Source organism: Dipodomys merriami, unplaced genomic scaffold (assembly GCF_024711535.1).
Source record: "Dipodomys merriami isolate MVZ:Mamm:240054 unplaced genomic scaffold, mDipMer1.0.p SCAF_17, whole genome shotgun sequence".
Taxonomy (NCBI): Eukaryota; Metazoa; Chordata; class Mammalia; order Rodentia; family Heteromyidae; genus Dipodomys; species Dipodomys merriami.
This window is the reverse complement of record NW_027203048.1, coordinates 25,704,456-25,731,245: the sequence shown is the minus strand read 5'-3', so window position 1 is coordinate 25,731,245 and position 26,790 is coordinate 25,704,456. Positions and strand designations below refer to the sequence as shown.

At 48.2% G+C, this 26,790-nt stretch overlaps 1 protein-coding gene across 1 annotated transcript in view; it reads left to right on the top strand.

The window, feature by feature from the left end:
- The first annotated feature begins 2,625 nt into the window (after window positions 1–2,625).
- The window catches only part of Kcnk12 (potassium two pore domain channel subfamily K member 12), a 50,211-nt gene continuing 26,046 nt past the window's right edge, over window positions 2,626–26,790 (top strand). The window contains exon 1 of the mRNA XM_070025543.1: window positions 2,626–3,565. Coding sequence (XP_069881644.1) covers window positions 3,175–3,565 — 391 coding nt within the window. The 5' untranslated portion in view covers window positions 2,626–3,174. The remainder of the gene's footprint in view (window positions 3,566–26,790) is intronic.

The window sequence follows — 26,790 nt, the reverse complement described above, 5'->3', positions numbered from 1 at the left end:
GTGATTGGCCTAGAATTGCATCATTAAGGGTTTTGAGTGGCAATTTCAAGGGTTTAAACGCGAAATGCCTGTTATACCCTTAGGGAGCCACTGGAGATTGTGGTTTAAGAGGTATCAATCACAGACTTAGATCAGATGGGATCAAAGCTGGTACAGGCAGGATGGACCAATGTGGAGGAATATTTGCAGCAGCAAGCCTTGTCCTTAGGAGGGCTGAGGTAAAAGCTTTGAGGATGGCCAGCTGGCAGTCAATGGCTTAACTATTGACTTAGCAGGCAAAAGCCACATTCATCATGGGCCTTATTTCCTAGAGGACACATGTCTATGTGCAGGGAACTCATTATTTCCCTATTATATAAATTGATTGGGTCATTCAGAGTTGAAATGGCTGCCAGAGGTTTGCTGCTAATCAAGCCAGAATAACAAGTTGGAGGACAGGCATTCCTTCTTCCAACTGTGCCCGCGAGGAGCTGGCCCCAAAGGCACAGGACACTGCAGCAGAGCACCTTGTCCCTGCTCTGGGATTCTGGGCAAAGAAGCACAGGCCTGGCAGTGTCCTCTAACTGCATCTGGAGGTTTTAGGGCCAACTCCTAAATGACACCTCTCAGCACTTCTTTCTAAGCTGACCAGCCAAATGGAATTCAGCCCCTGAGGTCTATGGCTAAGCTAATCTTGTCAGCGAGGGGTATAGTGTCTGGGTCAACACCTGTGGAGAGCCCAGGACAGGCAAAGGGTGGGAGAGCAGTTGACAAGAAGGGTCTGCACTGACTGTATTTTATGTTTGTATAAGGCTGCCACTCTGCTTCAGAAAGAGAGGAGGGGCTCAGACATCAGTGGATGTTTCTCCCCCTTCCCTCATTCGAAGACTCCCTTGCTTCGTTTCTTTAAAAAAAAAAAAAAATGGCTGCAAAACTAGCCTTCTGTGCCATCCAGTGCAACTCAGTGCAGTTCTGACCCGGGTGGCGGCCTGTCTGCACCAAGAAAGGAGTGCAGTCCGTTCCAATAATTAGTGGACCGGCATTTCTGGAAAGATCAAATTCCCAGCCCCTGGTTTGCCATAATCCACATGCCAAGTCAGGCGCCTCACAGACTTCTGGCTGCTCTCTTGCCCTCAGCCCCTTTGTCAAGTATGGGGTCAGAGGACCCCAATTTCATCGCTGAGAATGGTTCATGAGTGGTGGAGGTTCATTCAGGGAATGCAAGCACCCCGTTGGGGGGGGGGGGAGGCTGGTGTTTGGGACCATCCGTCTGAGGAGAGACCTTAGTTGAGGTTTTTCTGCGTTTGGGCCTGAGGGCTGGAGCGGCGCTAACTTTGGTCACAGTTCGCTCACCCGCCTGGAGGCCTCCTCATCATTATCTTCCATTTGTTTCCCCATCTGTATATATCATGGTCCGGTTCCTCATCCCAAGGCTTGTGGAAGGAGATTAAGAAAAGGAAGGGGCTGGCTCCCCCAAAGGAACATTCGTGACCTCAGAACTTTGTGGCTGCAGCCACTCTGGCTTGTGTCAGACAGAGAAATCGCCGCAGCAGCGCTGAGCACCCGCTGTCTTTCCCCTCGGGTGGTGGGAAGGAGAAGGCCACATTTCTTCCTCCCCCCCCATCCCCCCAGGAGCCCTGAAAGCACACCTTTTCCGTGCCAGCCTCTGGGGGAAACGACCAGCCAGCTTCTCAAGCCACTTCCCTCCCCTCTGCCGCAGGCTCGAGGCCCCCGGATGGGCGATCTGGAGCGGTGAGCGAGCCCCGCAGCCTGCCAGGCCTGGGCGCCTCCTCCCCGGGTGCCCTCAGTCCCCCACCCGCGCCGAGTCCTCCGTCTCGGTTCCGCAGCGTCCCCGCCCTGTCGGCACGCAGCTTTGGCGACCGCACCTGCCTGGGGATGGGGGGGGGGCGGGAGAGGGACACGCGGGAAGGAAAGCAGGAAGGGCTGGCGGGGTACTCCGCCGCGGGGTGATCAGCCTCACCCGGCAGCACCGAGGATCCCCGCAGCCCAGGCGCCGCCTGCCGCGAGGCTGCGGCACCGATGCGCTGTCCGCGGTGCTGACGGTGGCCGCCCGCTCGGCCCGGCGGGCGGGGGCCGCGAATGTCCCGGTTCTCGGGTCGCCCAAAGCCCAGCGACAACCGCTCCTCCCTCCCCAAGCCCAAATGGGTCCCGCCGAATCCCAGCGCTGCAGTTGGATGCAGGACAAAAGAGTGCGCGAGGGGAACTGAAACTTCCAACTGCAGCCGGAGATCCTGGCGAGAGGGATCGCGCTCCGTGGTCCCCCGGCCCCGGAGACCTCGCAGCTCCAAGTTGAACAAAGTTTCCGCGCGGCTGGCTGGTGATAAAGGAGGGATTCCGGAGACGCCGCGCAGGGAGTGGGACGGGACGGGGGTTCCCTGCAGAGGTGGCAGCCTGCTCCGCATTCGGACCCTTGCTCTCGTGCCCCGCCTGGACGCTGCCAGAACCACCTCCCGAGGCATCGCGGCAGCCCAACTCCCTACCCTTCCCTCCTTCCCTTCCTCACCCCTCCCTCCCTCTCTCCCTCACCGCTCCCCAACACCCCGCCCCAGGTTCCGCTGACTCCGCCTCTTGGTGCCAGGCGGCTCTTCGGCTGGAGCTGGGGAAGGGAGTGCTTACCCAGACTCGGAGGCTCGGAAGCCGACGCCGCTAGCTCAGCCCCGGGGGTGGACGCAGGACTGATCGATCGCGCACCCAGCACCCACAAAGCCGCAGGACCCGGAGAGCCTCCTGGGGCACCCCCCCCCCGCCCCGAGGACACTGTCTGCGCCCTTCTACCGCGTCCCAGTCGTAGGCTCCAGAGCCCCACGATTCGTCCCGCCCGCAGCCCAAGGCCTGTCTGGAGGGGAGCATGAGGCCTGGGGCCCCGTGGACGCTGACCACAGGGCGGCAGGGGCCTAGCTTCCGAGTCCCGTGCCCGAGGGCAGGGGGTAAGGAGCTGCGGGAGCCGGCGAGGCGTCGGGGGGTGAAGAGGGGCGCCCCAAGCCGGCCGCCCGCTGGACCACTTGACCCGTGTGTGGCCTAAGCGCCCCGGGAGAAGGCGGAGGCGGCAAAGGGGCTCCTGCGGCGGCCCCCCCGGACCCCTTGGCCACCATTCTTACGCTCCTGCTCCCGCGGGGGGGATGTCGCGGCCCGGGCTTCAAGCGCCACCCCAGCTCCGGGGCTGAGCTCCGGACCATGTCCTCCCGCAGCCCCCGGCCCCCGCCCCGCCGCTGCCGCCGCCGCCTGCCGCGCCCCTCCTGCTGCTGCTGCTGCTGCCGCCGCTCGCACCTCAACGAGGACACCGGTCGCTTCGTGCTGCTGGCGGCGCTCATCGGCCTCTACCTGGTGGCGGGCGCCACCGTCTTTTCGGCGCTCGAAAGCCCCAGCGAGGCGGAGGCGCGGGCGCGCTGGGGCGCCACGCTGCGCAACTTCAGCGCGGCGCACGGCGTGGCCGAACCGGAGCTGCGCGCCTTCCTCCGGCACTACGAGGCCGCGCTGGCCGCCGGGGTCCGCGCCGACGCGCTGCGCCCGCGCTGGGACTTCCCGGGCGCCTTCTACTTCGTGGGCACCGTGGTGTCGACCATAGGTGAGCCGGTGCGCCCCTGGCGCACGCGCGCGCGTTTTCCCTCGGTGCGCCTTGCACGTTCCCCTTTCCACCCTCGCTAGCTCGGGCCGCACTCCCCGGGCCCTTCTGTCTTAATGCCCCAGTGCCTACTTTTAATCAAGCTCAGTCCTCTCTGCGCTTCCCTCTTCCTACCGTCCCCGCTTCTCTTTCCTGCTCAGAAGGTGGCCTGAGGGTGGCCCGTCCCTGGCGCCCACCTAGTGTGTTGATGTCCCGATAGAAATGGGCCTCGCCTAGGACTCCAGCTCCCCAATTACCCATCTGATGCCGCAGGCTCCTTCCTGCTTTCCCACACCATCCTGGCCTCAGTCTTCTCATCACTTGGGCAGCCCTGTCTCCCGCTACTCCCAACATTTTCATTTCCTCTTCCTTCGCACTGTCCTCCTCCTTTACCCAGCATCCCCGTCCCCCCGCCCCCGTGAAGGGGCCACTTTCCTAAGATCTCCTAAGATTCCCCCTCCTCAAAGTAAAGCCCTTTAAATCAGAGGCCAGGTTTGTAGCTTCGTGGTTCTGTATCCACTGCCCCTCACTTTGATTTTTCTCCTCCCTTTATCTCCAGCTTCTCCTATTTCTTTGCTTCCTTGCCACTTTGTTTCCCCCTACCAGCTGTAATACCGAAGTGTACCCAGGAGCAGAGATTATTCCCCTGCACTTTCCATGATCCTTTCTGCCACTGTGTGTGTGCGCGCGCGCGCGCACGCGCGTATACACGCTCATGTAACACTACGAGGGCTTAAACTCAGTGTCTGAGCACTGTCCCTTAGCTTTTTGCTCAAGGCTGGCCCTCTACCACTTGAACCTCCATTTCTGGCTTTTGGCTAGTTAATTGGAGATAAGAATGTCACTTTTCTGCTAAGGCTGGCTTTGAACTGTTATCTCCAAGTCTCAGCCACCTAAGTAAATAGAATGACAGGCATGAGCAACTTCAGCTTGGCTTCTGCCACTTTTGATATATGATACTGTGTAGACACTCTTTCAAGTCCCTTTTTGGCTAGTTTGCAGCCTCCAAGCTCCTCCTGGAGAGAAATTCTGAAGTCCTCAGAGCTATCCACTGCATCTCTTTCCTCTTGGCTTGGCATGCACTCTTCCCAGCACACCCTTTTCCCTGGCTATCATATGAAACACAGTCCCCTCCTCATTTATTCACCTGTACAGAGGGCAGTAGAATTACAAGCTTTGTACTTTGATGGTACTTATTTGAATCTCAGGAAGGGAGAAGCACTTGGCTGGTTAAACTAGTCACTGCAAGGCAGTGTCTTCTCTTGGGGCTGTTTGAATGGGGGAGGGGCCCTGTATTTATAGGGCTGAGAAGTGAAAGAGCTCATAGACACACCTTCCATGGCATAGGGTGGTCCCCTATGCCAGCTGAGGACATGGACTGAACTGACCAGTGGCAGCCATTGCATATGGCTGGCTGCTCAGAGGCTGGGAGAGGGGGTGCATGCATGCGCAGAATATGAGCAACTAGAGATGTCTCTGAGTATATATGTAGAGTCTATGAAAGGGCTTCCTTCTCTTCAGTGATTTTTTTTTCATGTGTCATGCTCCATCTGATTATTTTAAATAGAAAGGCAAATATGGCCCGAGTCCAAAGTATACACAATTGGATAAAAATACCCTTTAAAAGCTATATCACGTTGTTATGGTGATTGAAGATATAAAATGACCCCCTTAAAAAAGCCCCTTTTAAGAGCTGCATCAAGTTGCTATAGCAACTAGAGGGTTTTTTTTTTTTTTGGTAAGTGCTTTAAAAGTACTAAGGATGCTTAGTCCTGGAGGATGACATCATACGTTCATAGCTCATTATTAACTTCAGCTCTTCTTTTTGTAAACACACTCTTGCTTTTTATCACCTAGAGGCACACCTGTGAACATATTAGGTGTCACAGCATCTTTTTCCAAATGATGTGCTCTAGTGGAACCCACAGGCCAAAGGGGAAGCTGCCTGTAGTATCTTCCCATGTGAGCTGTGAGTCCATCCAGATAAATCCCCATTCCAGTGATCTCTGGTCACTATGCCTCTCTGATGAGCTCCCATCAATCTTTCACTCACTGTCCTGTCAGAGATAGTGATTCTGAGTCCAGCCACAGCTTCCAAAGCTTCTCTCTCGGCTCTGTGCACAAAATCAAGTCAGCATGTTGGAAAATTGTTCCAGCCTTTCTTTAATCTACTGGCAGAATGGGCTGTATTTTTGTCAAGCAGAAAAAAAAAAACACTATGCTCTCTTTCTTGATTTGTGTTTTTAAATGTAGGCAAAGCAGTGTGGGAGGACCACATTGAAGCATGTGGCTGTGCTATGAATGACCATGCACGCTGCTTCCAAAATCTATAGAGAAACATTCAAACAAGCCTATGGACAGCACAGGATTAAGCTGTGTGGATACCAAAATTCAAGCCACAGAATAGCAGAGTCTCCACCAGCTACCCACTTGCTGTGGCAGCCTAGGGTAGTGGTTTCAATTGGTCACTTCTGTCAAACAAATGAGTTCTACTGAATCCCTCAATAGCATGATTATCATTTCAGTCTTCTTTTTGAAAATGGCAATTGGATGAGATTTAAGTAAAGACCTATATATGTCAGTTTCTCTTCAGCTTACATAGTTCCTTTCCCTTAAATGTCCTGGCTCTTCAGAGACAATTTTTATTACTCCCTGATGCTTTTATGGATTCAACAGCTCACAGAGCTAAATGGATAGTCCTAAGTGGATAGTCAGGGTTCTTTGCCTGCCACCTTGTCCGTTGAAGAGGAAAATGAGCACATACTGAGCTTTATTTGATCAATGAATATCACAGTGTGTATGGTTTATGTAGCAGGGTAGAATTCAGGGAACCAAAATGATTTGGCTCAACTGTTTATACTGGCTAATCAAACAGGAATCTCTTTTTGGATCATATAAACTTAGCTAAATGATTCATCTAGTCTTCAGTAGAGCTCCTCGCCCTTCTTCATTTCATAAATATGAAGTGTTATGTGTGTCAAGCTGTATTTTGAAAGGTTAAAATTTATTCTACATGGCAAGAGTTAAAACATATTCCAACAGGGGCAGCTAGACTGAAGCCTATTTTGGTCATCCTCAATAAAGATGACTGAAACAAGATCTTTGATCCAAACCTATATGGCACAGTGCTAAGACACTTGTCCAGCCAGGCACCAGTGGCTCACGCCTGTAATTCTAGCTGCTCAGGAGGCTGAGATCTGAGGATCGTGGTTCAAAGCCAGCCTAGGCAGGAAAGTCTGTGAGACTTTTATCTCCAATTAGCCACCAGAAAAGCAGAAGTAGCACTGTGGCTCAAGTGGTAGAGCACATGCCTTGAGCTGGAGAGCTCAAGGACAGTACAGGCAGAGTTCAAGCCCCACGACCAACTAAAAAAAAAAAAAAGGAGAGACTTGGCCAAGTTGACATCATTAATGAGAGTTTAGCTAGGTTCAAAATCCAAGTTACACAGTGCATGTCTCATGAATCACAAATATATAATTGATGGGAACAGTCTTGCCTAAGACTTAAGTATTGATCATGAGAGAGACAGAGACAGAGACAGGGACAGAGTGTGTACCTGACACCAGAACAGGGACTGGTCTGCTAGTCAGGCAAGCAACTGATTCCATCCAGAGAAAACAAAAAATCACACTGATCCTACAGATTGTAAGCAAAGACCAGGATGAAGAAGAGTAGAAACAGGGCTACTCCTAAAGAGTAAACATTTGGTAAACTCTGGTAAAGGACTGAAGCCTCTTGTCTTCTAATCCCCCACCTCTTTGTGGTTCTGAGGTTTGAACATTGCTTGGTTCTTGCTAGGTGGGTGTTTTACTGCTTATGCCACCCAGCAAGCCCTTTTTTCTGTTTTATTATTATTATTATTTGCCAGTCCTGGGGCTTGAATTCAGGGCCTGGGTACTATCTCTGAGCTTCTTTTGCTCAAGGTTAGCACTCTACCACTTGAGCCACAGCGCCACTTCCAGCTTTCTGTTTAGGTAGTACTAAGGAATCGAACCCAGGGCTTCATGCATGCTCGGCAAGCATTCTACCACTAAGACACATGTCCAGCCCCTTTTCTGGTTATTTTGGCATAAGAATGGACTTCAATCTGCCTATTTCACACTTTTCATCATAGCTGGGATGATGGGCACACACCACCTTGTCCAGCTTCTTTCCATTGAGATGGAGTTTCATGAACATTTCTGCTTCAATTGGCCTGCAACTGTGATCTCCCTAATTTCAGTCTGGGATGACAGGTGTGAGTTCAAGTGCCCAGCTATTGGCTGAGAAGGGTCTTGAGTGAGGCTAGCTTCAAACCTTGACCTTCCTGATCTCAGAGCCTCCTAAGTAGCTAGAATTGTAAGTGTGAGCCACTAGCTGTTTTCTGCCTCTTTTTGCACAAGAGTATAGGCAAGTGTACATGCATTCAGCTTCTCAAGAGTGTGAATGCAGAGGAAGGCAAGAAAGGAATAAGCCTTCAATTAGTGGGGGACATAAAGAAAGGTCCAGTCGGGCGCTGGTGGCTCACGCCTATAATCCTAGCTACTCAGGAGGCTGAGATCTGAGGACTGCAGTTTAAAGCTAGACCTTCCCTGGCAGGAAAGTCTGTGCGATTCTTATTTCCAATAAACCACTAGAAAACCAGAAGTGGTGCTGTAGCTCAAGCTGTAGAGTGCTCACTTTGAGCTGAAGAGCTGAGGGACAGAGTCCAGGCCCAGAGTTCAAGCCCCATGACCACCACCAACAACAACAAAAAGAAAGTAAGGTTCAATTTGACTGAATATACTCAGGTCAGATGGAACATCGTAATGAGATAGAACATTTGTCCTGACATATCCAGAGCTGGACAGTTTGCAATTGTGTAAACACAAATGTATACAAACAGGCCCAACAGGACCATCTGTCTGTGATCATCCAGCTACAGTTGAGGCTGTATAGAAAGTCAGTCCCAGTAGCTCAAGCAAAAAAAAAAAAAAATCTACTTTGTGCTCTAAATTATTCATACTGATTGCTTACACAGAACCGAAACTCTGGATAATTATTTCTCCTTTTTATACTCCGTGACATATTCCCTGGGGGTTAAAATGAAGTTTGTTTCAATGTGAATGTATTTGTTTATTCATTTTCCATTTAATAAATATCTAAGACAAATGTAACTTATTGAAGATGCATGAATGTGTGGTCTTTAGCATGCATCTTTGTGTGTGTGTGTGTGTGTACACGCACCAGTACTGGGGTTTGAACTCATAACCTGGACACTTCCCTTAGCTTTTTTGCTCAAGGTTGTGCTCTACCACTTAAACCACACTTCTACTTCTGCCTTTCTTGATGGTTAATTGGAAATAAGAATCTCAAGCACTTTCCTGCCTAAAGTTGCCTTCAACTACTGTTCTCAGATCTTAGTCTCCTGAGTAGCTAGGATTATAGAGGGGAGCCACTGGCACCCAGCTTTTTGCATATCTTCTGGGGTCATATGAACTAAAGATAAATAGTGGCTTGAGTTCTTCTAGTTCTAAATCATATTCCTGGAGGTAACACTCCAGCTCTGAGATATTTAAAATAATCCAAAGAGTATTAATCTATCATTTCACATCCAAAAGGATGTTTTACTCATTTACTTTGAAAAGATTAAAAGGAAATCTCCACTGGGGCTTTAATTATGCATCTGCTGTCAGATTTACACATAGGAAAGAACATATTTAAAAGTCTCTCTCAAATGGCAGCTTGATAGAAACAGAAATATTTTTGCTTCCTTTTATTAGGTTTCCTGGCAGCATTTTTTAGCTGTAAAGCTAAACCCATGCCGGTATCGATGGGATGGTGTAGGTACGAGAGTTGTTGCTTTTGACACTGCATAATTTAGCCTGCTACTTTCAGAATTAGGCGCACTTAATTATTCAGCCACGAGATTAGTAACAAGTCCTAACTTTTCTCCTCTTTTTCAACATTTTTTAAAATGCATTTGCTGCAGAGGATACTCAGACATTGCAAGATGGAAATGTCACTACCAGGTTTCTTCTTACATGTATGCATTGTAGCCGGAGGTGGTACTGACACCTGAAATGAAATACATTTCATTTCCAGAAAGAGGAAAATGTCTTTCCCTGCTTCTTTTTCTCACGAACTGGTTTTTATTAAACACGATGATGTGACAGACTTGAAGGACATTCGATAAAAAGTGTACCGTTGGATTTAAAGGTGGTGATGGAGCTGCGGTCCCATAGTCAGCCTTCAGCACTGGACCTGGCATGTAGTAAACACTTAGTCATTAACTGGCTCAGAGAACAAATTGCTCATAATCCCACTGCCCCAACACAACTCTTCATTTCCACAGGGAACCCCACAGTTCCTTATCGTACCTTTTATATGAAAAGAAAGGGAATCTGGTTGGTACCTTTTATATGAAAAGAAAGGGAATCTGGTTGGTATGGCTTCACTGTTTATCTTCCTTTTGTTAAGGCGTTTTGCTTTTATGTTTTTTTGTGTGTCTGTGCGTCTGTGTATTGGAGGGGGGGATGTCGTGTGAGTGTGTGTGTGTGTGTGTGTGTGTGTGTGTGTGTGTGTGTGTGTGTGTGTGTGTGTGCGTGTATGTGTACTGGTACTGGAACTTGAACTCAGGGCCTTGTGTTCTTGCTTGCCTTTTTCCACTCAAGGCTGGTGCTATGTCACAGCTCCACTTTGTTTTTGTTTTTGTGTTTGTTTTGCTGGTCCATTGGCTAAGAATCTCATGGGCATTCTGCCTGGGTTAGCTTTGAACTTCCATCCTCAGATCTCAGCCTCCTAAGTAGCTAGTGTTTCAAGCAGGAGCCACCAGCACCCAGCCTTGCTAACATTTCATCATTGTTGGTTCTGCATTCCACATGGCCTTCACAGGCTGACTTGAAGGGATGCAGAATCTTCTATCTAGTTGATGCTTCCCCTAGTGTTGGGGTGTGGGTGGTGCCCAGTTTGGGGGCTATTTTGAGTAATGCCACAGTGCTCATATTTTCCCTGGGCTGCATTTCCAGAAATGAAATTGCTGAGTCAGTGAAATTGCTGGGTACTGCTGTCTTCACATGCTGTGCCCAGCCCTTTTAGAGTGAGGAACTGTCTAGTCTCTCCCAAGCAGAGCCTCTGCTTCTACAGAGCAGAGCAGAGACTGACCAGTGCATTATTCCCTGGGAGCAGGCCACACAGTTCCTTGGTTTTCTCCAGGAGCGTGTTCAGATCTGGGGGCTCATTTGACTACTGCACAAGGCTGTGGGTCGGGAAGCCCAGCCCTTCCTTGCTTCCTGTGTTGCCTCCTAGATTGCTTCCCAGTAGAAGTATGGTGTGATGGGAGAAGAGCAAAGAGAAACCGATGGGGTCAAGCAGGGACATAGGCCCTCTTCCCTCCTGTCTCCTGGGCTCATAGGCTCAGTCTGCTGCTATCTCTAAGTCAAACTAGCAGGCATTCTTCCACCCAGTCTCAACTGTGCCCCGGTCTTAAATGGCCTACAATTGCACAAAATAGAGCAAAAGTACATTCCTAGAATATTCCAGCTGGAAGCACCACAAAGATCCTCCAGAACTTTCCCCAAGTGTTTACACCATTTTGTCAACCTGTAATAGAAAGCCATCAGTAGCTAACTTGTTCTGACTGGGAGTAGGCCACAGCCCCAACCATTGGCTCGGCCCTTGAAGACTTTTCTGAGAAGGACTGGAGCTCCTCCAAGACCAGCCTGGAAAGAGAGCACAGGCTCCCCCTCCATCCTCATTTCATACTAGGCCCAGAGAAGGACAAGGGTTGTCCAGGAGACAAGTACAGAATCCAGCCAAGGCCCTGCCAAACATGTAGCGAGGCTTCCAGAGGGCATGAGTGTTCACTGTACGTGAAGAAGAGATGAGCGTGTTTGTGAAAACATCCTGAGCTGGAGGGGGAACAGCTTCAAGCCATGTTGAAGGCAGAGTTCAATAACTACAGTGGCCTAGCTTGGCTACCTCAGATTCAGAGCCACTGGGGGTCAGCCACAGGCTGTCTGCTTCTGTTTTCAGGATCAGTTGGCTCTCTGATGCTCTTCTTGCCTCTGTCCAGCTCTGCTGATGTCCCTAGGATCATCATGTGGAGTAGGAGGGGCCCAGCCTCTGACACCCCCTCCTATAGTAGCAGACTTTCCCTGTGGAGAGGAGGATGGGGGACACGGGGTGAGGGAGACAGTGAAGCCATAGGAGTATCCTGCTTTGAATGGGATTGAGAAAAGCCGAGTCACCGTGCAGAAGAAGTACTACTAGAAGCTACACAGGGCACAGAGGCCCCTGGCTGGCCGCTGGCTGCCACCGCTGTTGTTAGGCTCCAGCCTAGGAAGTTCTATCCTAAACCCTGCCATTTCCTAGCCAACTGCCAGATCTAGTCTTTCCATAGCAACAACTAAGCCTCCTTTGGTAGCCAGTGGCTAGGGTGGAGGATGCTCTGTACCTTGTCTGCAAGCCTTACCTCCCTGCGCTTAGGCAACCTCTCATTCAGGACTAAGGTCACAGCTCATTAGCAGTCATTGATGACAGACATGCCTGGGCTCTGTGGAGGACCTGCACCATCTGCTACCCAGGATCCCAGAGGACTCATCCTGAGGTGACGCCAATGGGGCATCTAGCATCCTGATATTTCAGGTGTGGGTTGTGGCTCAAGTGGAATATATAACATTTGACTAGCAAGGAAAAATTTGTAATTTCAAGTTGTGTAATGTCCCTGAACTCAGGGTAACGTGTGGCAGGTTAGAAAGATGGGTTACAGCGGTGCTCCTCCCGCTCTGCCGTGCAGGTGGGACCTCAGGATCTTGTCACCATGCAGGCTCCTGTTCAGTGTGGTTGTGGTGGGACCTGCCATCCTGAATTCCTCGAAACCTCCTAGCTGCATCAGGACTATAGGTCTGTAGGCCATAGACTTGAGAGCCAGACTATAGAGTCTTGAGTTCAACCCTAAGAAGCAAGGCCCTTCTCTGCCACTCCCTGGCAGTATAAACTTAGGATATATCATCACCTGGCGCCTCATTTCTTCATCCTTTAAAGGTCATTTGGGTCCCTTCCAGTTCTGACACTCTCTTCTCTAGGAGGATAATTCACTCAGAACTGCCAGCGTGGGTTGGTGGAGAAAAGCACAGTAGCTATGCCACCTGCCTGTCAGGATTCCAGGCCCTTCCAAGACCTTCTTCCAAGCTGTGCATTCCTGGTGAGGGGATATATTTCTCCTTGCCTCGGTTTCCCCTCTGTAAAGTAAAGGCTGTCCTGTGCATGGGGAACAGAGCACTCCTCATCCCCTGCAGTTCACAGGACCCGCCACACTCTGAGTAGCTAAGTGGTTGTTCTATGTTCTTACACAACTGCTCTTGAAGGTACATTTTCTTTGTGTTCTCATCTAGGAAGCTGTAATCATCTTTCATATGGGTAGTACTCTTTGATCATTTTAAAGATCTGGTCAATGAGTGATTGAGTGGTAGCTTAGTCTAGTGTCATCAAGTGCTCCTCTGCCCTCTACCCCCCCAGCCCCAGAGCTGAGCCATGGGTAACTTTACTCTCGGCCCTTTGGGGATAGCATGGGATCAGTGGTGAGATGAAGCTGCGAGGCCTGGAAACAAGCAGTTCCCTTGTTTTGGAAGGGAGGAGACTAGCCAAAGGAACACCAGTCTCTTTACCCAACTCCCTTCCCTGTCAAGTAGCATGTGACCAGTTTACTGTGTCTTTCTGTTTTCCTAGAAACCTGCCCACATCCCTCCCGCTTCCCTGGGGGAGCAAAGAACGTGGTATCCCATCTCATAGAGGCAGACAAAGGCTTGTAGAAATGACTCTGGGTATCAAAGAGCCAGTCGGTCCATGGCCAAAGGCTCATAACTTCCCAAGATCTTCTCTGCCATCCCTGGATGGCATACTACCACAGTGGAAAGCACCACAGCCCACTCTGATGTCTGCCAAGTGGTGGGAATGACGGAGCGGGAGGCACCAGCAAAGGCTGAAGCACAGTCTAGGAGCTCGATCTGACTAGAGCCTTCACGGCCACGGTGAAACGAGGCGGCCTGCTTTCCACCTGACACGTCCCAGCACCTCCCTGGGAAAACCAATAAGCAGACCAGCATGATACTGCAACAAAACTCACTAGAACTCTGGGATCTTGTGTTGATAGGACCTTGGGAGGCCCATGGCCCTGAACCCTCTGCCCAAAGAGGCATATCTTCAGGTCAGGCAGGCATGGAGAGGTAGGACAGAAAGAAAATCTTCACTGTAAGAACATCATGTCAGCAAGGAAGGTCTAGTGGCATAACCATTTCAAGCCTTCCACAAGCTGGCTGGTCCAGAGAAGAGTCTGTCCAAGCCAGTGGTTTAACGATCTCTCCCAAGTGGCTGGCAGGTGTGCTGCTCGGTCGCTGGCTCCTTCTGCCTAGGACTCCCCTGCTTCCTGCATGGTTCTGTGAGTCAGCTAAGTCCTTATCCTGACTCTGCCTGGGGTCTCATGGGATGCCTGGCCAATCCAGAATCCCTGGAGTGAAAACCAAACCAGACAATCCCTGTGTTCGATCTTGTCATCCCCAGGAAGAGGCAGGGAAATTCAGTCTGAATAGAGAGTCCTGCCTTCTAGTCCTCTTTCTCTTTCACAGACTTCAATTTCCCTTCAGGCCTAGGTCTTAGCTGCATCCCTCAGTCCTAAGACATCCCCTCCCCCTGCCCCAACTCTACCTTTTGAGGTCACAGTTCCCCCTCACTTCATCTGCCCAGGACACACCCCCTTGGAGACGGGACACTGGTTCACAAATTTGAAGGCTATTTTATCAGTAACACACTGTAATTCCATAAACCAAGAAAAGCCACCCCCGCCCACACAGCCCAGCACCTCCACAATGCCTCCAGAAATACTTGAGGCAGCTTTTATTGGAATCGGGTGTCCCAGCTTTCTGGAAAGTTACAGTTGAGATCAATGCAAACCCTTCCTAATCTACTCCAAATGGCTTGATCTTTTTCCCTGCTGCCAACTATTCTGAATCTGGACTGCCTCCTGTGAGCCTTTTTAGCAGCTAACACCAGGACCTGCCAGCCCTGCTGCAGGGGCAGCCCTGACCTGAGAGGGAAAGGAAAACACACAACTGCTCTTGCTGAGTTGCTGATTTGCTCCATAGACTTCCTTAGAGGTCATGTGATCTGGGTTTGTTGGTTTCTTTCCAAACATGGGAGCCCAGGAGAAGAAGCTGAGGTGTCATGGGAACTAATCCTGAAAGAGGTCTGGTAGCCCCAGTGGCAGGCAGGGAAGAAGGCTCTGCTATTGCCTTCTATTGCCTTCATGTGAGTCTTTAATGTCTGATGCAGCCTAATGTCAATGCAGGCAGCGCCTGGTGCCTATGGGTCGTTCAGAAGCACGTGCAACAAGGCAGAAGTGAACTGAGTACCCTGCACTGGTTATAGTCCCACGGGTGCCTTGCAGTGGTCAGGCAGAGACTGAATTGTAGGGTTTTATGGTTTGCGTTGTTTTTGTGCCCATCTTAGGGCTTGAACGCAGGGCCTGGGTGCTGTCCCTGACCTTTTTAGTTCAAGTCTAGCACTTGGCCACTTGAGACATACCTCCACTTCTGTCTTTTTGGTGGTTAATTGGAGATAAGAGTCTCAAGGACTTTCCCCCCCAGGCTGGCTTTGAACCTTGGTCCTCAGATCTCAGCCTCCTGAGTAGCTAGGATCACAGGCATGAGCCACCAGCTCCTGGCTTGGATTGTAGGTTTAACATATGGAAATTGCCTTGCCAACTCCTCGATGTACATTGTGCCAGTGGGCAGGTATGCATTATTCATGTCTCCATTTTAGGAATGAAGAAACCTGAATTGCCAAGAGACAGTGCAGTGCAAGTAGTGGTTAGGGAGAGGGTGCTGGGAAGCCTGGCCCTGAGTCTGGATTTCACTCTGGCGTTGGGACTCTCAGGACACACTCCTGCTCATTCAACAAGGGCCACTCACCAACTTCGCTCTACACCCCAGCAGTCCCCCACAGATGGCCCTCTCAAGCCCTGGCTCCTTAACCCTGTTGCAAGGTTTTTCTCCATCCTGCTGCATTAGGTAATTCTGTTCTATCTGCATTCTGTTGGTTGTGGGGCTTGAACTCTGGGCCTGGGCACTGTCCCTAAGCTCTTTAGCTCAAGGCAAGTGCTCTAACACTTGAGCCACAACTCTACTTCCGGTTTTCTGGTTGTTTATTGGAGATAATAGTCTCACAGACTTTCCTGCCCAGGCTGGCTTTGAACCACAATTCTCAGATCTCAGCCTCCTGAGTAGCTAGGATTACCGGCATGAGCCACCGGCATCCAGCCTATCTGCATTCTTGTACTGCCTGTATGGCCCAAGACATTTTTTACTCCAAATATCTTATCTTCTGAACTCTACCTCCTGTTCTGCCAGTTCTCACCTTCCACTGCCCCCAGAACAACAGACTTTTGACCACAGACCTAAACTTCATTAACATTCCATTATTTCCTTGGACTCTTCTTCCTTCCTTCCTTCTCCTTCCTTCCTTCCTTCATTTTGCCAGTCCTGGGGCTTGAACTTAGGGCCTGGGCACTCTCACTAAGCTTCTTTTGCTCAAGGCTAACACTCTACCATTAGAGCCACAGCGCCACTTCTGGCTTTTTCTGTTTATGTGGTACTGAGGGATCAAACAGAGGGCCTCATGCCTGCTAAGCAAGTACTCTACCACTAAGCCACTTTCCCAGCCCACTCTTTCTTTCTTTTTTTGTCAGTTGTGGGCCTTGAACTCAGGGCCTGGGTGCTGTCCCTGAGCCTCTGTGCTCAAGGCTAGCTCTCTACAGTTTGAGCCATAGCTCCACTTCCAGTTTTTGAGTGGTTTATTGGAGATTAGGGTCTCACAGGGACTTTTCTACCTGAGCTGGCTTCGAACTCTGATCCTTAGATCTCAGCCTCCTGAGTAGCTAGGGTTACAGGTGTGAGCTACTGTGCCTGTTCCTTCTTTATTTTAATCCAGGGACTTACACATGCCACCAGCCCTTTTTTTTGTATTTTGTTTTTGAGATAAGGTTTTGCTAACTTTGAGCTTGCCTGTAATCCGAGCACTCAAGAAGCTGAGGCAGGATTAAGAGTTCAAGGCCAACCTGGCTACATAGTGAGACTATATCTTAACAAAATAAGCCTTAAGAGACAAGTATAGAACTCTTGTTCCTTGCCCTATTTCCTATTTAACAGTTTCATTCTCTGCTTTCTTCATCTCAGTCAATATCATTAGTACAAGTTGTCCTGATCCCACTTTCTTCCCAACCTTCTCCATCCAATCACCATCAAATGTTGTTGGCTCAACCTATAAAACCCATCCTGATCCCTTCTACTTGTTTCTCGGTCCAGCTGTCATCATGTCTCTCACTGGGGTGACTCAGTTAGGGTCCTAACCCATCCCTGATTTCTTCTCTGCTTCTGTTTAATGTGTTCACCCAATAGCCAATGAGATCTTCAAAGCATAAAATAGGTCATTCCACTTACTTAAATCCTTCAATAGCAAGCATCCCATTACACAAAATACAACTCTTTGCCATGACCTGAAAGGCCTTGGATCTTTTATTAGACTTCAGGACATTTGTACTTGCTTTCTTGCTCCTGGGGGCACTGTTTTGAGTCAATGCATAGTTGACTCCCCAGCTGTAGACTAGCAGTGATGTCTAGAGGTAAAATTTCGCCCTTGGGGAGAATTGCCCCTGGTCTTCCTGACTATGGTAGAATTTTCCACTCACCCCTGGTTGCTGATCGTCCGTCCACCCTGCCATACTAAGTGCATGTGCTGCTTTCAGAAACCATTCTATTCATAGATTTGAAGTCTGGCCTCTGCCCACCTCCTGTACTATTCCCATTGCCTAGCGTAACACCTGGTGTTTGGAAAATGAAGGAATGAACTTCCAAAGCTTTGTTTCACTGTCTATAAAATAAGCCTGACAATGAATGGTGCCTGTCCCACGTGGTTGTTGGAAGAATTCTATGAGATGTTTAATCTGTGCATCTATTGAGTACTAATGTGAGGTCGTGTTTCTATTTATTGATAATTTGAGTTAAGTCACACTGTGAGTGGCAAAGCTAGACTGTGGTCAAGACCCTGGCTCCAGATCTTTTTTTTTCTCTCTCTCTTGCTATGTCTGACAGAGGGGGGATAGGCCTGGGAGCAGGCCAGTAAGGTCGGGACTAGCCGACCTTCCAGAACAGTTTTGCAAAGATTACAGAACAGTTTTGCAGAATTACAGAGGTTGGGCTGGAGGGCCTTGAAGGCTGGGTAGAAATGTTTAGACTTGGAGTGGGAGCAATAGGGAGCCAATGTAAGTTCTAGATGGATATAATGTGATGTCATATTTTTATTTTTTAAACGGTCTTTAAGTGGTTGTACAGAGGGTTTCAATTCAACATGTCAGTTTCTGAGTACAATGTATCTCGCTCGATGTCACTCCTTCCATCTCTCCCCCAGCGATGAGTATTTAGCAGATCATCCTGACTACGCAATCACTATGTGGTTGTGCCATTATGCCGAGCAATTTAGACAGCCTAAATCATTGGCTCTAGACTGCCTAGAAACGACCAGATAATTGTGAAGTCCCTCATCTTGGCTGTTTACCTCCAGCATTTAAATCAGCCCACTGCCAGCTGTCCCCTCACTTTATCAAGAGCTTATGTGTCTCTATCAGGAGTCAGTCCTTTGAGGAATATGCCTTGGTTTGTATATTTAGCTCTGTGATTCCAAACTCATTCAAGAAGATTGTCAGTGTATATTGTTTCTTGTGCTCTAAGTGGCTTATGATCCATGGTGGTTATAATTTGATTTTATAGGTACTGGTATACAGACAGAGTATAACAGATTTAGTGGCTATTGTATACAAGTCACAGTGATGTCCTGAGAGGACTTCCTAGAACTGTAAGGAGGTCCCTTACATCACAGACTCAGGCTCCATAAATGTTTGTCAATTTGCTTATGTGGCTGCCCTGGATGCTGAACCTTACTGTGCAGAGGGCACCAAAGAAAAGGGAAAGGGAATCATATGGCCTTTGGAAAGAAGGAGAGGAAAAGGCATAAAAGACCCTTTCAGGAACTAAATGGCAAGATTTATTGATTGGCATTCAATAGGACACTACTTGAACTCTGCTAGTCATCTGTCTGTTTGTTTTGTTTTGTTTTATGACAGTCTCATTATGTAGTCCAGCCTAGACTCAGACTCTTGACCCTTCTGTTTCAACCTCCTGAGTGTCAGGATTACAGGCATCTGCCACTCTGCCCAGCTCTGCCTCTCTATTCCTCTATTTCTTTTTTTTTAATTCAAATTTACATAACCCTTTATTACATCATATTTATAACAATATTATGATCAACATTATGTAAGTCATTTTATTTCTTCCTTGGACTGCTCTATTCCTCTAGTTTTTGACAGTCAGGTGATATCTAAAGATCCAGGGAAAGGGGCTGGTGGAGGGCCTGGGGATCTCTACAGAGTATGGAGATGTGTGTGTATGTCTAATAATAAGGAGGGCAACAAAGTTCAGCTAAACTTCAAAGTGAGGGGCAACAGAGCCCTCCCCTGCTGAGGGCTGTGTATGGGAAAGGACTGGGGGCGGGGCTGTGATGTGGCACAGAGCTACAGCAATGGCCTTAATTCATCCACTCTTTGTCCCTAGAGTCTCCATTACTTTCATCTCAATCCCTGCTTTGTTTCTTTTTTAATATTATTTTCCATAAAACTGCTTCTTTTATGGCCTTTTATGGCTGAAGGGCACCTTAACTATTGGCTCCAAGCTGGTGCTCTAATTCTGTCCACCTCATGACCCTGCCCCACACAGGGCTGAGCAGGAAGGAAGGAGAGAATACAGGCCTACGCTGAGGCCCACTTCTCCATGCTACAGGAAGCCATGTGCTTCCTCATGCTGCTTCCCGGCTTCCCCTACAAGGCCGCCATAAAGAGACACATATTACTCAGAGATGCTCTCTTTCTCTCTTTGGATCTGTGTACAGGAAGCCTGTAGCTAATGCTGAACCTTAGACCAAGAGTCACTTTCCTCTGTTTTGGCACCAACATTTAATTTTTTTTTTTGTTCCCATACTAGGGCTTGAACTCAGGACTTGGTCACTGTCCCCTTAGCATTTTTGCTCAAGGCTGATGCTCTACCACTCAGCCATAGCTTCACTTACAGCTTGGTACTTAATTGGAAATAAGAACCTCACTCTGCCACCTCAGCTGGCTGGCTTCAAACTCATAATCCTCCTGCCTTAAACTTCCTGAGTGCTGGAATTACAGGTGTGTGTCACCACTCTCAGGCCTGAATTCATGTGTGTGTATGTGTGTGTGTGTGTTGTGTGCCAGTCCTGGGGCTTGAACTCAAGACTGGGGCGCTGTCTCTGAGCTTGTTTTGCGCAAGGCTAGTAGTGCTCTACCACTTGAGCCACAGTGCCACTTCTTGCTTTTTCTGAGGAGATGAGAGTCTCACAGACTTTTCTGCCTGGGCTGGCCTTGAACTACAATCCTCAGATCTCATTCTCCTGAGTAGTAGCTAAGATTATGGCCGTGAGCTCCCAGTGCCCAGCCCAGATCTGAATTATATATTCCTTTGTTTATTCAATGGTGGTAATAGGTTTGAACTCAGAGCCCTACACGTGCTAAGCAGGTGCTCTACCACTTGAGTACTCTTTTGTAAGACTACTTTTTCACATAGGATCTTATTTGTGCCCAGGTAGGTCTCAACCTGAGATCCTCATATCTATGCCTCCCAATAACTAGGACTACATGTGCATGTCACCATTGGCTGGTTCATTAGTTGAGATGGGAACCTCAGTAACATTTTGGACTAGCTGGAGTCTAACCTCCATCTTCTTGATCTCCAGTTCCCAAGCAGTGGGATTACAGGCATGAGACACAGTACACAGCTGTGTCACTGACTTACTATTATTATTATTATTATTGGGGTTTGAATTCAGGGCCTTGTGCTTGCTGGGCAGATGCTCAGCCACTTGAACCACACCCCTCACACTTTGGGCTTTCATCATATTCAAATAGTGTCTCAAATTTATGTCTGGACCAGCCTGGACCATGACCATGATGGAATGAGAGGCATGTATCAGGGTAACTAGCAGAGATGGGGTGTTGAGGACTTTTTTTGCCCAGATAAGCCTCAAACTGTGATCCTCCTGCCAGCTTTCCAAGTGGCAATGGAGCATGAGCAACCATGCCCAGCTTTGAATTTCACTTTTCTGATGCTGGTTATATTGTGCTTTGAAAAGTCTTAGGCTTGATTCTCATTGACAAGTTACAAGTAGAGCTGGGAATGTGGCTTAGTCATAGAGTGCTTGCCTAGCATGCATGAAGCCCTGAGTTTGATTCCTCAGTATCACATAAACAGAAAAAGCAGGAAGTAGCATTGTGGCTCAAGTGGTAGAGCGCTCGCCTTGAGCTGAAGAGCTGAGGGACAGACAGCACCTAGGCCCAGCGTTCAAGCCCCACGACCCACAAAAAAACAAAAACAAAAACAAAAAAAGCTCGGTGACAGTTACCAGGTCCTGAGTTCAAGCCCCCCCAGCACTGGCAAAAAAAAAAAAAAAGCTACAAGTAGACTAGAAATCAGGCTTCTTTTTAGGTTTTTAAAGACAGATTTATGAAAGCTTTTCCTCTAAGGTTATTTCAGCCCTGATGTGAAACACGCCTTTTCTGGGCTTCTATTGATGCCCCAAACCTTCCCACTTTCACATGCTCTGTGAGAGCTCTGGGAATCATTCTTTCCTACACAAAGATCCAAGGGAACCCCTGTAGATTTCTGGAACTTGTTCTCCAGGCACCGCCCCTGCTCTTTGGTCCTTTACCCCCAGGTTATGGCTGCCTTCTCCTCCCTGAGCTCCTCTGTCTCCTCAGTTCCACAGGACTGAAGACAGCTGAGCTCTGGCTGGATCCCTCCTTCTGTCTCTGAAGACTATCTCCAGGTAGAAAATCTGAGTAATCAAAGGCTAACCTTGTTTGTACCCCTTCTCTCTGGACTGTAGTTCTGTGCTACCTTTTTTTCCCAGTGTCTGGAAATAATCGTCTCATACATCTTGTCCACTGTTCTCACTGATGAGGGCAGGAGAAAAGTGTTTATTCAGCTGCTCTCCCCTGGACTGAAGCAAAAGTCAGTGATTAGATTCTGAATTAAAAGTAGAGTGTTAGCTGGGTACTGGTGGCTCACATCCAAAACCCTACCTACTCAGGAAGCTGAGATCTGAGGATCAACAGTTCAAAGCCAGTCCAGACAGGAAAGTCCATGAGACTCTTATCTCTAATTAATTACCAGAGAACCAGAAGTGGAGCTGTGGCTCGAAAATGGTAGAGCGTTAACCTTGAGCAGAAAAGCTCAGGGACATCACCCAAGCCCTGAGTTCAAGCTTCATGACAAACAAACAAACACAAAGTAGAGTGTCAAGGCTTGCCAATGGATCAGATACAGAAATAAGACAAGAGTCTAAGACTTCTGATCTGAACAACTAGAAGGATGGATTTGCAATTTGTGGAAGTAGAAAATGCTGAAGGAGAAGCTAGGAGTGAGGAGTAGAAAGAATCAACAGTTCAGTTTGGAACATTTTGACTCAAGATGATTCTTCTATGCCAGTTACAATGTTAGAGATATGAGTCAGGAACTCAAGGAATGGAGTGGGACTGAGTGGGACTTAATTCTGGTTATGACAATACTAAAATCACCCAAAGGATGTATATCCAAGCAATGTTTGGACCTAATCCTAGGCCAGTTCAACTAGAATCCTTGAGGGTCAGGCCTGGCACTGACATTTTAAAAAGTGTCCTAAGATAATTCTAATGTAGAACAGGGGTGTGTTATTTGTGTTATTTGAAGCCCTGGACGGTGGATCTCACCGAGTTTGGGAATTTGGGGCATTGTGGTTTGGTTGGTTTGGTTTGGTTTACAGGGTGCTATGGATTGAATTTGAGGCTTTGCACATGCTGAGTAAGCATCCTACCACTGAGCTATTCCCCTAGGCCTCACCTAAGAACGTTTTACAAGTCCTAGTTTACAAGCTGTACCTTGAATCCCTCCAGCCAATCGCCATCTCCCTAATGGTAGGGCTTGGGAATCAGTATTGTGCTCAAAACCACAAGCAGTTCCAACTGTGGCCAGTGTTCATCCCTCTGAGCCATGATGCAAAAGACAAGACCTGAAGGGGGAGCTTCCAAGCTCTTGAAGATGAAGGTGGGTAAGCCAGGAAGAGAACCATGAAGGATGGGTTACACAGTCCTTGCTTAGTGTATCTGAACTGAAGCTGTGGACTTCCATTTAGGAATTAAAAAATAAGGTGTCAGCCGGGAGTCGGTGGCTCACACCTATAATCCTAGCTACTCAGGAGGCTGAGATCTGAGGATTGTGATTCAAAGCCAGCCCAGGCAGGAAAGTCCGTGAGACTCTTATCTCCAATAAACCCCCAGAAAACCAGAAGTGGCGTTGTGGCTCAAGTGATAGAACACTCACCTGGAGCTGAAGAGCTGAGGGACAGCGCCCAAGCTCAGAGTTCAAGTCCCACAACCGACAAAAAAATAAATAAATAAATAAAATAAGGTGTCTAGCTGGGAGCCAGCGGCTCACACCTATAATCCTAGCTACTCAAGAGACTGAGATAGGAGGATCACAGTTCAAAGCCAGCCTGGGCAGGAAAGTCCATGAGATTCTTTTCTCCAACTAACCACCAGAAAACCAGAAGTGGCTCTGTGGCCCAAGTGGTAGAGCATTCACCTTGAGCTGAAGAGCTGAGAGACAGCACCCAGGCCCAAAATTCAAGCCCCAATACCAACAAAAAAGAAAAAAGAAAAATAAGGTGTCTAGCTGGCTGCCGATGACTGACACCTATAATCTTAGCTGCTCAAGAGATTGAGATCTGAGGATCACAATTCAAAGCTAGCCCAGGAAGAAAAATTCCATGAGACTCTTTTAAGCACACACACACACACACACACACACACACACACACACACACACACAGAGCTCAAGAGACTTGAGAAAAGAAGAAGAAAGCTCAAGGACAGCACTCAGGCCTTGATGTTAAGCCCCAAGACACACACACACACACACACACACACACATGGGTCTGTGCATGCTTGAAAGTTTGGTATGCACAGGCAGTGTTTGCAAGCTGCCAGTCTTTTCTCTGGGTCAGCAAGGGGAGGCAGCCAACCACTAGAGCTCACATTTCTTGTCCTGTTATCTATGCTATTGCTGATTCATACCTTTATGTCCTCTTCTATCACTTTAATAGGGTCATAAGAGGAAGACTAGATAGAATTGGGTAGTGAGATGATCATTGTAACCAGAAGTTTCTCCAGCTTTTTGTAACATTACTGGCAGGAGTGAGGCGCATCCAGCCTCTGGGTCATATAAGACCTGCAAAATCATTTGATGGGACAGATATATACACATCTGGTTCATTCTCATGAGCCACCTGTGGCCTTCTGCCTGTATTGATAGTTTTGCTTTCGTCATGAATGGTGTTATGAATATCCAAATGTCCCTTGACAGAGAAAAGGCTCTCTGGTCCTGCAAGGCTAAGAAACAGGATTAGGATGCAGTTTAACAGTAGAGTACTTGCTTAGCTTGTGTGAGGCCCTGGGTTCATTCCCTACCTCTGAAAAAAGAAAAAAAAAAGTCTAGATATATTTTCACAGTATCCAGATGGTAGAAGTTAATATGTTTCCACTATCCATTAATTAATAGGGAAATGCATACTGGCCTACAAAGTCTTCTGAATTAATTTAATAGCACTTTTAAGTGCATCTTTTCCTCATCATGAAACATTTACATAATTTGGAATTAATAGCTCAGGCATGCAGGAGAAATGTAAGGCTTTGGAGAATGCTGGCAAACAAGTAAATTACAACCACATGACTCCCCTTCAGATCTCTGTAATCCACAGGTCCAGGCCCTAGGAAACTACTGGCAGTTCTCAAGTGGGAGCAGGAATGCCCTGGGTACTGAAGCTGAGAACCAAGGGTGCAGTTTCCCAAGGGAGCAAGTAGATGATGACTGTGGCCTCAGCCCTGAGTGACTGATTTACTCAAAGAAAACAAAGAACATTAAGTTAAATTCTGCCACTGCTTCTTCTCCATTCCTATCCCTTTTGGGGAGATGTTATTCCTAGTTCTCTATAGTCAGCACAGTGGTCGCTGCTTGGGTGTTTGTGCTGTTGGCTCTGTTGGAAACGCCGTGTGTGCTGTAGTCACTTTGTCCTCACCACTGTCCTATGAGGGAAGGTACAGCTCATGCCATCATCTACAGAGCAGGAAATGGAGGGAAAGAAATGTTGTGGCTTTCTGAGCTAGCAAGTAACAGAACTGTGATTCTAATCCAGGTGTCCTCAACTCCATGGCCAGCCCCTGAGACTCCAGGTGCTGCCTGAACTAGGAGGAAACATATTGCTACTTATTAATGATTGAATTGGGGAAAGACATAAGCTAGGTCAGAAATGGACACACTAATGTCTTTCCATAACGTCAGATTTTATTAAATATAAATCCACAAGTAACCCCAACTTACTTATTTTTATTTTGCTGCTCCTGGTACTTAAACTCAGGGCCTGGGCACTGTCCCTGGGCACTGTCTTTGTGCTCAAGGCTAGCGTTCTACCATTTGAACCACAGTGCCACTTCCAGCTGTTTCTAAGTAGTTCATTGGACATAAGAAAGTCATGGACTTTCTTGGCCAGGCTGGCTTCAAACCATGGTCCTCAGATTTCAGCCTCCTGAGTAGCCTTATAGGCATGAGCCACCAGTGCCCAGCTGCAACCTCAATTTTATTGGCTTTATTGCACCAGATACAACTGAATTCATTCTGTAGCTATAGCTATTGGCAATCACAGGTCCTTTTATTCTACTCTTAATTATTAACATTAACTCTCAGATCACACATTACACTTCACAGTGTATGTTTGTGTGTGAGAGAGAGGGAGAGATGGGGGGAGAGGGAGGGAGAGAGAGAGACAGAGACAGAGAGATAGACACAGAGACAGAGAGAGAGAGAGAGAGTGTGTGTGTGTGTGTCTATTAAAGAAGCTGCAGAGTTCAAGGGTCATTACCAAGGCACAGGCAAAGAGCTGATACAGATACAAAAAAAGCCTTTGTAGGAAACCAGATAAAAACAGCAGGTGCAAAGCTGTTCAGTAGCAAAGTTGTCAAATGCAGGGCCAGGTGGTAGGTCATGTCAAGTGTCCACCGGAAGTATGACGTGTGTCATGAGCAGGAGAAACTTAGCTTAAGCTTGATGGCAGAAGCAGAGGGACTTCACCATCCTCTCATTGAACAAGGCTCATGTAGGTGACCAGGTGGCCATCAGTGTGCCTGCCACATCTCAGTCTTCTCTTATAGACTCAGGTAAGGGAGATACATCTGGGATGTCTGGTGTCTCTGACATGATCGGATATATTTATTGTAAAATTATTCATCAACAGTAATAAGTTACGTATGAGTCCACTAAATAATTATTTACTAGCTTGTACCTTGGGATGTGCTAGTAAGTTGTTTACTTGTATAAAACAAGATGTAGAATTATTACATTTTTGGCATTTATATTCAAAAGATCTGGGTACTGATTGCTGGAAGGATGCCTGTAATCTTACCTACTCAGGAGTCTGAGATCTGAGATAGAGATTTAAACTTAGCCTAGGCTGAAAAGTCTACGAGACTTATCCTCAGTTAACTAGCAGAAAGTCAAAAGTGAACGTGCGGCTCAAATGTTAGAGAGTAGAGCAGCAGCCTTGAGCAAGAAAAGCCAATTGAGAATGTGAGGCCCTGAGTTCTAGCCCCAGTGCAGGAGCATGTGTGTGTGTGCGCACACACACACACACACACACACACACACACACACACACACACACACGAAAGTAGGTAAAGTCCTAACTGAAGTCCAGCATACCTGAAAGCTGCTATTCTACACAACAGAGAGTAATTCAGAGCAAGCCCCGCCTGTCCTCAGACATGGCTCTAGGGCCACCCTGCTTTGAAGGCAGCGGTCTTGTCTCCTCCAAGGGAAGCTACCTTACATTTCACGTCCTCATCTACTATCCCCATCCCTTTCAAGGCCTAAGTGCCCTTATAGCTGTCTCATCTCTAGCCAAGGGCAACAGACTTCATGCATCCACACTGGGGTCCTTCCTCCCAGCTCAAAAATCCACACAGCAGATCAAGGGCTACTTCCTGTGCAGCCCCCACCCCACCCCGAGCATCTGAGCTTTGC